The sequence below is a fragment of the Sceloporus occidentalis genome, unplaced genomic scaffold, assembly GCF_023333645.1.
Source record: "Sceloporus occidentalis isolate IW3139 unplaced genomic scaffold, rSceOcc1.0.p SCAF_2, whole genome shotgun sequence".
Lineage (NCBI taxonomy): Eukaryota > Metazoa > Chordata > Lepidosauria > Squamata > Phrynosomatidae > Sceloporus > Sceloporus occidentalis.
Window position 1 is genome coordinate 54,804,487 of NW_028316982.1, and position 13,640 is coordinate 54,818,126.

Consider the following 13,640-nt stretch of genomic DNA (forward strand, 5'->3'; position numbering starts at 1 on the left):
TATGCCGTTATATTTAATGGGACTTGAACATCCACAGATTTTGTTATCCACGGCGTATCCTGGAAACAAACCCCAGCGGATAACAAGGGTCCGTTGTATAAACTAGAAATCTGTACATGAGAGGTACAACCATGTTGCCACTGACCCCAAAAACGTCGGTGAAGAGTCCAATTTTTAACATTTAGCAAATGTCCACGGTCATGCAGGTATATATAGAGAAACATGTTATTTCAAGTACAACTCGTCCCCCGGGATACGAACGCGCCGCGTTGCGAATTTTTCGGGTTACGAAGAAAAAAACATTAATTAATTATTTCCGGGTTACGAACGTTTCCCCGGCTTGCGAAAAAAGTTTTGGTGCTTTTCGGCGCTATTTCGCACCAAAACGCGGCTTTCCCCATTAGCGCCTATGGGGATTCGGCTAACGAAAGACTTCCGGGTTACGAAAATGGCGCCGGAACGAATTAATTTCGTAACCCGGGGGACGAGTGTATTAACAATTAACTTAAGCCCAATTATTTCAATCGACTGCTGTAGCTAACATACAACCCATTCTCTTATCCGAAAGAGTAGTCTTGCCCCCCAAATAATTTGCTACACTGATCACATACATAATTAATACATATATACACACAATTATATATATATATATATTTTAAATTACTCACTGTAACACTGGTAGCTCTGAAGTAATCATTTTGTAGCTCACTACAAACCGTTAACAGAACCCAAGGAGTATCTTGTAATGGTATCTTTATCAGCCAATGTTGTCGTTACAATCTCCAAATCCAACCTACAAATAAAACAAAAGCTAGTTAAAAAAACACAATTTTGAAATGAAACAGATCGAATATACAAAAACAAACAAACAAACAAACTAAAATCTGGGGGGGCAGGGTCTCAATCAGGGTAACATCAATTTTTCCACCTCCCCAGATTTTCAGTGTACAAAAGGGACAGGTTGTCATAGCATCCTAGCCAAATTCTCCTATATAAAATAAATACTGTAGTTCACTAGCATAATCTATACTGTACTGTATTTAGAGCTGCCTTTCTAAAATGCTCAGAACAGATCAAGATGAAAAGCATGATATACATATGTTGTAAGTCAGTACTGAATGTATCTATCCGTCAAATTGCCAACCTAGAGAGCTTCAAGAAAGCTGTCAAGATGGATCTCTCCCGGCAGGCCTTCCCAGAATAGAACCCGGCCATGTAACGCTCCCCCCACAGATATAAGCAAAGACTCTGCCAACCCTTATTTTATTATCGTATTATTGTTTTTAGATTTTATCATTTATAATTTTAATGGATAGAATTGTTTAATCCTTTTTAAGGGGGGGATTGTATAGTATTTTTTAAAGGTTGTATGCCGCTTTGATTGTGGTAACAAAAAGCGGGATATAAATTAAAGTTTTATTATTATTTATTATTATCTATGAAAAAAAGATACACAACCATTCCAAACAGCATTAGTTAATATAATCTTCATAGATGCTTATACACTGAATGTGAAAGTAAAATTTGGTAAAGGTAAAGAAATGAAGACTTGTACAGTTCATTATTTATAACTTGTTTTTAATGTAAGACCAGATGAGGCTTGCTGCTTGTTTAGGGAGAAAGTCAAGGACCTACAGTTTGGTTCTCATCTGGAAGTTACATGTCAGACTATTCAAGTCCACTATCAGGCTAAGTATTTGCCGTTACCTTAGTATCAACTGGTTGATTTGCTCTGGGCAAAAAGATGAATCAAGAAAAGTGAGGAAGACAAAGCATGAGCTTGTGGAAGGAAGATGAAGCAGACCAGGCACCGTAGGAAGTAAAGAATGGAAGACAGATTTGTCCACAAGAATGAAAGATGAAGAGAAAAATGGAAGGAATCTGAAAGAAGTGATAACTGGCTCCAATTTTTCATAAAGCGAAGGCAAAAAGTCCTGGAAGGGCCACACAGAATTGACCACATCTCACAAATACAGCTTCTATACAGCGTCACGGGGGGGTGGGGGTGCGAGGTGTGGTCCACACCAGGTGTGTGTGAGACACCACTGCTCCAAAAATATCTGCATTTTGGCAAAAATGAGCTGTAGCATTTGCCTGTATCACTTTAAAATGCTGAAGAGATGGGGTGAGTGGGGTGAGGCTCAGCGGGAAAAGAAAGGAGAGATCTCAGAGGTTTTTTAAAATAATTTTTTAAACAAATTAAAAATTTAAAAACTTTCTTTAAAAACATCACATTTTACCAAATTTTCACTTTAACCACATGAAATTATGTATATGTAAACACATTTATTCCGTGTGTATGATATCATAATTTGTATACTATTTATATTGAACCGTATAAATAGTATATGTAAACACCTTTATTCCATGTGTTTGATATCGTAATTTAAAGGTATACATTTAATTTTGCTAATTGTTTATGTCACAACTATTACTATTGCATTCAGCGATATATGGGAATTACAATTTATAAGTAAATTAATACAAAAGTAAAGTAATACAAAAAATATTACTAAGATTTCTGTATGGTGTGGTATGAGAGGAGGTCAATGAAGGGGGTGACACCATGCGTTTCCACGCCAGGTGACACCAAGCCTGTTTCTATATCTTTACAATTACAGAAGCCAATAGAAAAAAGAAGCAAACAATGATTATTTAGGAGAGAGAATTCCATCTTATAAGTAGCCTTCAGTCATAATTACAGTCAAAGTGACAATGACTATGTGTGTTTTTCCTCCGTATAAATAGTGCATTGTACAGGAATTTTGATTAGATTCTGGAACTGTCTAGATCATGACTGTTTTTTTAATAATTTGTATATTCTATGTTCCTTGTAAACAGTATAATAAAGTCTAAGGCTTTTGCGGACGGCGTCCATAGTTTTCTGTGGATATAATAAAACTGCTTATTTGACAATTTCTGACCACTCAACTAAGTTCTATGCTTTATTCTGTTTAAAACCATTGTTAAGACTGAACTGAGTTGAACACCAGGCTTGCAGTTTCTCACTCACCTGGGGCACGTAGTTTATCTCTGAAATATACACCCACAGTTATAATTATCCAGTGACATATATACCTCAGACAAATATAGAAACAAGGTGTCATCCCCTGAATTTCTGAAATGGTGAAAAACTCTGCTGTTATCCTCTTATTCTCTTTGCCTAGATGCAGCATTAATACTAAAAGTTTTAAATGCTCAACTTATCTTACCTTGTTTAGAATTAGACAAAACAGACTAATCTGAATATTTTCCCAAACGTTTCGACACATTATTTTATTTTTTAATTTTTATTTAATACATATATCTTCTACATTCTTCCTGATGATGGGACTCAATATAATTTATAACATGTTTAAAACAATACAGATTAAAAGCTATATAAAAACATCAACAAGTACAAATAAAAATGTTACTTAAAAGATACTAATCAATTTATAATGCTGAAACATTAAAGATCAATGAAATACTATGTACAAACCACAGTACAGCATTAAAACCCCATCCTGCTCAACCTTTAAAAGTGTAACAGCATAAGAATGCTTTGAGAAAGATAGAGGCCATCCTAGCCTCCCTAAGGAGACCGTTCCACAGGCTGGGATCAGCCACCAACAACACCCTTCTCCCTTGTTCCCACTAAAGAAGCCCAAGAAGGTGATGAGACACAGAGAAAGGTCTCTCCTGAAATTCTGAGAACTCTAATGGATCACAAAAGAAGATATACAGCCAGACTAGGATTGGGAAGGACAGCTATGATAGAATTGGATAAGATCATGGACAGTGAGAAAAAGCTGACAGGAAGAAAATCAAGTCATTTGAGATGTGGTGCTGGAGAAGAGTGCTGAGGATACTGTGGTCAGCCAAGAAGACAAACAAATGGATTCTAAAAAACATAGAATCAGAGTTTGAAGAGACTTCAAGGGCCATCAAGTCCAACCCCTTGCCATGCAGGAATGCACAAAGCATCCATGACAGTGGCAATCCAGCCTCTGTTTTAAAACTTCCAAAGAAAGAAACACCACCACACTCTGACAGACCATGTTCCATTTTTGAATTGCTCTTACTGTCAGGAACTGCATTGGTTTTTTTACTGCCAGATCATACGGATGACTCATTTTCAACTTGTGGTCTACTAGGACTCCTAGATCCCTTTCACATGTCATCTTGTTAAGCCAGGTGTCCCCCATCCTATATCTATGCATTTCATTTTCTTCTGCCTAAGTGCAGTGCCTTATATTTCTCCCTGTTGAAATTCATTTTGCTAGTTTTGGCCCAGCTTTCTAATCTATTAAGCTCATTTTGAATGTTGATCCGCTCCTCTGAGTTATTAGCTACTCCTCCCAATTTGGTGTCATCTGCAAATTTGATAAGCATGCCCTTTATTTTTTCATCCAAGTCATTGATAAAGATTTTGAATACCACTGGGCCCAAGACAGAACCCTGTGGCACCCCAGTGGTCATTATTCCCCAGGATGAAGAGGAGCCATTGGTGAACAACGTTTGGATTTGGCCAGTCAATCCATTACAAATCCACCTAACAGTTGAATTGTCTAGACCACATTTTACTAGGCTGTTTGCAAGAATATGGTGGAGGACCTTGTTAAAGGCCTTACTGAGATCAAGACATGTTGCATCCACAGCATTTCCTTCATCTACCAAGCTGGTAATTTTATACAGAAAAAGAATAAGAAAAAAAAGATCAGTTTGGTTTGGCATGACTTGTTCTTGAGTAACCCATGTGACTTTTAGTGATTATGACATTCCTTTCTAAATGTTCAAAAACTCACTGTTTAATGAGCTGCTCTAGAATCTTTCCTGGTATTGTCCGCAAAGACTTCTGTTCTCCAAGAGTTCTCAAATAGTATTGACTGTAGCTCTGAGATTATATTTGCCAGTTATTTTAATATCCTTGGATGTAGTTCATCTTGTCCTGGAGACATCAATTTGTTTAGATTAACCAGGTACAGTATTCCTGTACTACCTCTTTAATTATTCTGTGTTACATTGTGTCCTCTGCTCCATTTTCCTCAGGTTGAGCACCTTTTTCCTTTTGTGAGAAGACTTAAGCAAAGAAGGTGTTGAGTGGTTCTGCCTTTTCTCTGTCCCCATTAGCATTTCGCCATCTGCTCCACACAATGGCCCTACTATCTCGTTCTGCTTTTTGCTATGGACATACCACAAAAAGCCCCTTTTAACCTCTCTAGAAAGCCTGAGATCATTCTGCACTTTAGCCTTTCTGACCTTACCTCTCCACATGCTAACTATTTGGTAATTTCCCCCTTTTCCATTTCTTATATATCTCCTGTTTCAAACTTAGCTCAGTTAAAAGTTCTTTAGTTGTCCGTCCTGGTTTCTTGAGACAACTCCCATTTTTCTTCCTCATTGGAACTGTTTAAAATTGTGCCTTCAATATCTCCCTTTTGAGAAACTCCCATCTGTCCTGAACTCTCTTCTATTTTTGTATTCCTGACTAAAAGTTTACTGAAATCAGCTTTCTTAAAGACTAGAATGTGTTTCTGACTATGCTTGGCTTCCCCTTTCCAATGTATAACAAACTCCAAGAGAACATGATCACTCTCACCAAAGGATCCTGCCACTTCCATCCCATTAACCAGGTCTCCCCTGGTGGTTGGGATCAAATCTAAAATACAATAGTTGATCCCCTTGTTGCCTCTCCCATCTTAAACAATGAAATTCTCTTCCAGGCGAGTAAGGATTTTGCTGGACCTTAAATTCTTGGCTGAGTTTGACTTCCAGCAAATATCAGGATAGCTGAAGTCACCCATCACTACTACATCTCTCCTTTCTGGGTATATGGTCATCTGTTCTAGAAATGAATTATCCAATTCCTCAATCTGGGTTGGGCAGGACTGACAGCAACCTCTGGTATGCAGGATATTCAACCACTCCAGACTATGGGCTATAACCATAATCAAATCAAAACATTTTTTCTAATGTATTCTGTCTGTTTGTGCAATTTTTTAACTTCCTTTACCCCATCCCCAATCTGGGTGGATCAAGATCTATCAAAATAGATTACATATACTAATCACTGAAATGTAATCTCAGTGCAGCCAGCCTCTTGACACATATATCCCTGCTATCTTGACATGTAACTTTAAGACAATGATTTAACTATACATAACCAAGCTCTGCACATTACACAACTCCAAAGATAAAGATCTGTAATATTGTTCAAAAGCTGAAAAAAAGATGTAATAGTCATGTTCAGAAAGTTAAGATTTGGCTTTTACAGGAAATGCACAGCTTATGAAAATGTTGGCAGTCTCCCCAGAACTCTATTCACAATTGGCAAGCAATCCCATCCACTGACCACAGAAGTGTAAATAATTGATTTCTATTCTCTTTACACTACTGCGATACAGCTCTTCAGGAAATAACTTCATCAGAAGGTTTGTATTATGTGCCTTAACCTGGACCTCTAGACACAGAAGGAACAGCAATATATTCAGTACATTCAAATAAAAGAACCATTATCTTGGGCACTTTCAAGAAGAAAGCGTAGCAACCTATGTATATGTTAAAGCTGACTTTAATTTAGGTCAGAGGCGGGGAACTGTACAAGAGACTGAATGCCATTTTTCTCCCAGACACCCTTTCAGGCTGCACCTAGATTCTTGTGAAAAACATTTGGAACAATATAACGCACCAAATCAGAGTACTTCAAGAGCATCCTAGCCCCCTTGGACACCTATCCAAGAACAGTTAATATGAGTAGAGAAGAGTTCTGCTCACAGGAGAGTATCTGTGCTGGAGACTCTAGTAGCACTCACAGAAAGCAGATGTAGGACCCAAGCAGGTTGTTATGACGGCAGAGCAAGGCCAGGCCAGGCCAGTGGTACTCTTGAATCTGTTAGGTCTAAAGTCCCTTTTGTTCATCAGGGAAGCTCCAAGAGATTACCTATCTTCCATACCAGCCTGGAGCTGGCATAACTAATCTCCCACACCCCCACTAGAACAAATAAGGGAACATAAAAAAGAGTGGCTAAAGAAAATGTAGGTTTTGCCCTCCATCCCAGGTAGTACAAGCAAGGCTTGGAAAATGAGAAGTGATGCATCTCTTTGGTTTCTCTCTCAACCCCACTTAGGATCAAACAATAAGATCTTTTAAGAGGCCAGGCAAAGAACAGCATTAATTCAAAATTAAAGCTCAGCAATTAAGGCAAAATATAAATTAAACCACTAATTAAAAAAACCAAACTGAAAGGTACGTATATAACACATATTATTTGTCATTTCCAATTCCAGTGGGATGGGGGGGATTCTCATAAATTCATTTCTGTATTGATGCATAAACAATTCCACTAAAATACAGTATTCCATCGATTTACTGAAATGACAGTAATTTGTGTCACAATAAAGGTTGCAAAATGGTTCAGCTCTCTTTTTGCAGCTTCTGGTATTTTTTCTTTCTTCATCAGGCATATTAGCGTGCATTAACAGCCAGATCATATATACACAACATTGCCTGTGACCTACTAGCAAGTTGCTATAGCAACCATTGCTTTCTGCAATACATGTTATGCATTTTAAGTACCATCAGAGTGAGTATAACATGCCTGTCATTAGCAAGCACAACGCCTAATAGTTTAAAAGGAGATTCCCCTTAAATTTCTGGTATGCAGAAATCTTGTGACCTTGACAAATATTAATCTTGGGTTCTAAGCTAAGAAGAAAGATAAAACATAGTGATAGAATCCAAGATCAGTCTAGATGCTACATATTCACATTATCAGGGAGAGACACATGATACAAAAGAAGGGAGTCCAGAAATGAAAACAAACAAAACAAAACTCAGACTACTGATTGAAGGTGCCTATAACTTTGTGTGTCAGTGCTGAAAGCTAAGCATTTGTGATCACAGCAGGAGCAGCATGTAAGCAGTGACTACCTTCACATGTGTCATTAAACCATAACTATAGTGTTCATTCCATGAGCAGTAATGAGGCCGCACAAAGCTCTATGGCTTTCTCATCTCTGTCTTCCTACAAAGTCAGTAGGAGGAATAAACCAGGCTTCAGGTTTGCTTTAACAATTGGATTGCCATTATCTGAGAGCTAGGAATTACAATAGTCCTCCACTTATCTGCAGTGAATATATTCCAAGTCTCCCAGTGGATCTCTGAAATCAAGCATAGTACTGAAGCCTATACCAGTAATATTTGCAGACCGCAACTGACCACGGGTAACTGACACTATTGAGAGCAAAATCATGGATGGGGGGGGGGGGGAACTATGCAATATTTTTTGACTGCAGTTAACTGAAACTGTGGAAAGAGAAACCGTGGATAAGGATATGGTGTGAAATAGAACATAAGATGCCAGCAATCTCCTGAAGTGAAACCATTTTTGTTCTATTCATCCCTCTGGCTTCTGGGGAAAGGAAATAGGGATGGATGCCTGTGACCAGATTATCACTGAAGCACAAGCACATCACACTCATGTGCATAATCCCTAAATTTTGCCATTACATGGAAGCACAGCTAATTAGTATAAATTGTGCATCTCACTGTACTGTTGAAGTCGTTGTCAAGTTGTCTCAATATACCTTTTTCTGCTTTTCCAGTAACTAAACAATTCACTGAGACAACTTTAACTGTCCTGGCTCAATGCTAGGGAATTTTGGAAACTAGTTTTGTGAGACATTTATCCTTCTCTGTCAGAAAGCTCTGGTGCCACAATAAACTACAATTTCCAGAATTCCCTAGCACTGAGCCAGGGCAGTTAAAGTGGTCTCAAACTGGATTATTTCTGCATTTTGTTTTGGACCGACACAACATCAAAGTCTGCAAGAAAGATAACAACTGTCCAGAATGAGTCCTGCTTTTATAACTAATCACTTTATCTTTCTTCTGAGTAATTTGTTAAAACTGAGACAAAAGCAATCTAATTTATAATTAAAACATTAAATTTATAATCTTACATCTTTTTTACGTAGTTGTTATGTACATTTTACACCCTTCTACTGCATGGTTCTTGGAAGCCATCTTAATATGAAACTCAGCTTCATTTTAAGTATTTTTAGCCTTATCTCAGATTTTGCCCTGAAAGTGATTAAAGACCAGCTGACAACTACAACAAAAAGTGAGTTTGTATAAAATTTAAGCTCACAATTCTTCTTCTAAGCAACATTTCTTGAATGCTCCAGGAAAACCAAAGCACAGTTATCAGGATATTAACAGATGCTACAGCAACCACTACTGTGTGACATTTTACACCAAGACATTTCCTATCTCCTGTTTTTCATAGATTACAAAAGGGAACACCTTCCATGTCACGGGCTTAAAGCCATGTTTCCTAGAAGGAAAATCTACATCACCAAACAAACAAGTATTCATATAAGCTGTCAATGACTCAAACTTAAACATATAGGAAACTACGTACTTTATCCCAGCACATATGCTACCATTAACATTTAATTGAAGCAGTGAGTGTTGGAAGCCTCTGCAGATGTATAAAAGCCACAGTAGCATTCTAAATAGTATATGAATTAGAAAAATGCTTTATATACATAATATATCTACCATTAAACATATGCATTAATTTAATTTCAAGTGCCATGCTAAGGAGGCTTACAAATTGCTAGGTAGACAGAACAGAAGTACTGGCAAAGTAGCAAGCCACTCACAGAATGTTATCTGGTGTGTGAAGCTGTAGAAAATATAAATCTACAGTACATGATGGAGGATGATGAGAGTTGAAGAAGGATGATGAGAGTTGGAGCAAGTTTTTTAAGACAAAGAGATAGGTTTGACATAAAGGCCTTAAATGTTGATTCTGCAAAACTGTACAATGGCAGAAAAGCAAAGGCAAATCATAACAGCAGTCTCAACTGTAATAATGGCCTCTGCCAAATAAAATTAAATACATCTGTAGTATACACAAGCCATCTTAAAAAAAAGGTACAAATGCCACTGCTCCTGATGTACACAACACAAATGGATTATTTCTCCTCTCTTACTTAGAGATCAGAATGAAAGAACAAAGTTTAGCCTTTAAGGTGAAAAAACGTACAGGTTACTGACAATTCCATACTAAAGTTTGAATGTTTCAAAATCAAGTAAGATAAAACTAAAATACGCTGGTGAAGAGCTTTTTTCAATACCTGATGGTAGCTGGTTTTTCTGACATGAGCTGAATTGGCCGTATCTTTTATGGGCATGGACAGGGGAAGCGTGTCCCTGTTAGTGCTTTTGGACATCTCAGCGGCTTTCAATACCATTGACCATGGTATCCTTCTGGAACGCCTGAGGGAGTTGGGTATCAGGGGCACTGCGCTCCAGTGGTTCCGTTCCTACCTCTCGGGTAGATTCCAAATGGTGCAGCTGGGGGACGTCTGCTCCGATAAGAGGGAACTGACATCTGGTGTCCCTCAAGAAGCTATTCTGTCCCCCATGCTATTTAACATTTACATGAAACCGCTGGGAGAGATCATCCGGAGATACGGGGCACAGGGTTATCAGTACGCTGATGACACCCAAATTTGTTTCTCTGTGTCTCCGACTGATGCAGTGACTAGGAATGGCATCTCTCCTCTAAATGCCTGCTTGGAGTCGGTAATGGGCTGGATGAGGGAAAACAAACTCAGTCTGAATCCAGAGAAAACAGAGGTACTGGTGATAGGTTCCCCGGGTCCGGGTGGTGAGATTTGCCATCCTGTCCTGAACGGGGTCACGCTCCCCTTGAAGGACTCAGTTCGCAGCTTTGGAGTACTCCTGGACTCGTTGCTCCAGCTGTCATCTCAGGTGGATGCGGCGGTCAGGAGCGCTTGTTATCAGCTTCGGCTGATATGCCAGCTGCGCCCCTACCTGGACCGGAGGGACCTTGAAACTGTAGTACATATTCTGGTAACCTCTCGATTGGATTTCTGCAATGTGCTCTACATGGGGCAACCCTTGTACCAAACCCGGAAGCTACAGTTAGTGCAAAATATGGCAGCGAGACTGGTCGCTGGTGGTTCCAGGTCAGACCACATAACACCTATTTTGAAAGATCTTCATTGGCTGCCTATTTGCTTCCGGGCGCAATACAAGGTGTTGGTTATGACCTATAAAGCCCTAAATGGCTTGGGCCCAGGGTACTTGAAGGACCGCCTCTCCCCATATAATCCGCCCCACACACTCAGGTCGGCAGTGAAGAATCTGCTGGAGGTCCCAACTGCACGTTATGCGAGGACCTCGCAACGGGCCTTCTCTATCTCGGCCCCAAGAATATGGAATAATCTCCCGGACGAGCTCCGCTCCACGCTCCACCACATCTTTAGATACTTTTAAGAAGAACCTTAAGACCTTCTTCTTCTCTAAAGCCTTCCCCCCATGAGATGTTATTTTATGTTTCACCTCCTATGTTGACGACCTTGTGATGTTTATGGATTCCCCCACTCAGCTGGCCCTGTGCTGTTATTGTGACTGTTTTTAAATGTTGTTTAAACTGTTTTTGTCTTGGTGTATTTTTTATCTAAATTCTGTACGCCGCTTTGATCAAAGTTGGAAAAGCGGGATAAAAATAAACTTTATTATTATTATTATTATTATTATTATCATCTCCTCTTGGGAGCACATCTACTTATCTCATCAATAAATGCCCAATCTATCACAATTAATCATTTATGAACCACTCCACTGGCTGTTGGTTTCTTTCAGGGCACAATTCAAAGTGCTTATTATAACGTATAAATCCTCAGTTCCAGAGCACGTGAAGGAACATATACAGGAAGCTGTATCACCTACCCAAGCTCTAAGATGTTCAGTCTTGCTATCATTTCCACCATCTTCCTAGACACATTTGGCGTAACAAGGAGAGGCACCCAGGAGTTAGAACACCTTTCCCAAGGGAGGCTAGAATGGATCTGTCTTTGTTATCCTTCCTACAACAGTAAAACTATTTTTGATCAAATTGGTTTTAGGAATCAACTGTAATGGTTTTTTATAGCGTGCTGTCTTGTTGATTTTTATTTTCCATCTGTTGTTGTTGTTGTGTGCCATCAACTCGTTTCCAACTTATGGTGACTATAAGGTGAACCTATCATGGGGTTTTCTTGGCAAGATTTGTTCAGAGGAGATTTGCCATTGCCATCCCCTGAGGCAGAGAGAATGTGACTTGCCCAAGGGCACCCAGTGGAGTTTCATGGCCAACCAGGGAATCAACCCCTGGTCCAGAGGGGGTCTAACACTCAAACCACTATGCCCTGATGGCTCTCTTTTCCATCTTTTACTAGATTTTAAATGGTTTAATTTTATTTAAATAAAGCTTTTTGGTTTTCACTATCTGTGTTCAATGCTTCAGGTCATTTATATTTTATTCTTGCATTACAGTTGTGTCATGTTATGCATATTACACAAGGGATTTGTTTTTTAAGCGAAGGATATAAATCCCTAAAATTAATCAAAGTACAGCACACAAATGTAAGAGGGAATACAGTATACGCGCACAAGGATTGCTCCTTAGCATGGAACAATAGTTGTGATAACATTTCAGCTAAACCTGAGTCATGCATTTGACAGAAGGTCACAGTTTTGAGTGTTAAAGTAAATAATAATCAGTGTGCATAATCATGTTTGTACTTTGATTACATTAATATAGACTGTTTGGAAGATGAAGATGCCATAAATCAGAAGTCTAGGTTGCTAACTGAGGAAGTAAAAAGGAAAAAGAACTGAGGCCTGAAGAGGAGGGCTGTCTATATATCAAAGGGGAAGGGCTACCCCAAAACACTAGCTCTAAAGCTTTAAAAACTCTGAAAGCTGCACTGTGCAGGTCCGGAGATCCTATTTTGTGTGAGTTTGTGTACAGAGATCGCATTTTGTGCTGTGTTACCATGAATTTCTTTGCTGCTCACAGTGCCATAGAGTAGGCCTTCAAACAGTATCTAGCTTATGTTCAGTCAAATTTATTAAGTCAGTTTGCATTTTATTATGATAGTTTGTTTGTTTGATATAGATTTGGTTTTTCTTACAGGTTTCAATGAATTTCTAATCTGACCATAAAAAAATCATTTTTTTAAAAAAAAGATGGCTTTGCCTAAATGAGGCAGCTGTACTTCACATACTGAGAATACTGTATATACTCATGTATAAGTCAATTTTTAGTTAAAAAACCAACTCAAAAAACTTGGGTTGATTATCCATAACACACAAGTACAGTGGGCCCACCCCTTATGCGGGGATCCGTTCCGGATCCCTCTGCGTAAGGAGAATTAGTGTATGCTTGAGCCCCATAGTAAGCAATGGGGCTTGCACCCGCTGTGCACGGCGGCGCATGCGTGTCATGGGCATGCACCTGAGGCCCACAGTGGCGCACACGCACCACGGGCACACATCCCATTAGTTGTTCTGAGGCATGAAACGCACTCTTCCGGCGTGGCTTTCAGTGTATGCTGAAAGTGACATATGGCGCACCCGCGTAAAATGTGGGTGCACTGTATTCAGCAAAATCTAGGGGATTTGACCACTAGCACTTCTGCCACTAAAATTACTGAACCATCTGAACCAGCTCAATATAAGTACTGCACCTTAACATTTAGCAAAAAAGGAAACACCCCCTTTTTTTGAGTAGAGTGCAAAAGGCGAGAGCTGAGTTTGGCCCACGGGAATTTAAAAGAAGCAACTTTGTTGCAGTGCC

The 13,640-nt window shown here is 39.1% G+C and overlaps 1 protein-coding gene across 5 annotated transcripts in view; it reads right to left on the minus strand.

The window, feature by feature from the left end:
* Positions 1–13,640, minus strand: part of STAG1 (STAG1 cohesin complex component) — a 195,302-nt gene that overhangs the window by 140,711 nt on the left and 40,951 nt on the right. For 4 of the 5 annotated variants that reach the window (XM_089509442.1, XM_089509441.1, XM_089509445.1 and 1 more), the window contains exon 2: positions 669–793. In XM_089509442.1, the coding sequence (XP_089365568.1) occupies positions 669–697 (29 nt within the window). In that variant the 5' untranslated portion in view covers positions 698–793. Of the gene's footprint in view, positions 1–668; positions 794–4,787; positions 4,806–13,640 lie in introns of those variants that run through there. The other variant, XM_089509444.1, reaches the window with a different exon arrangement.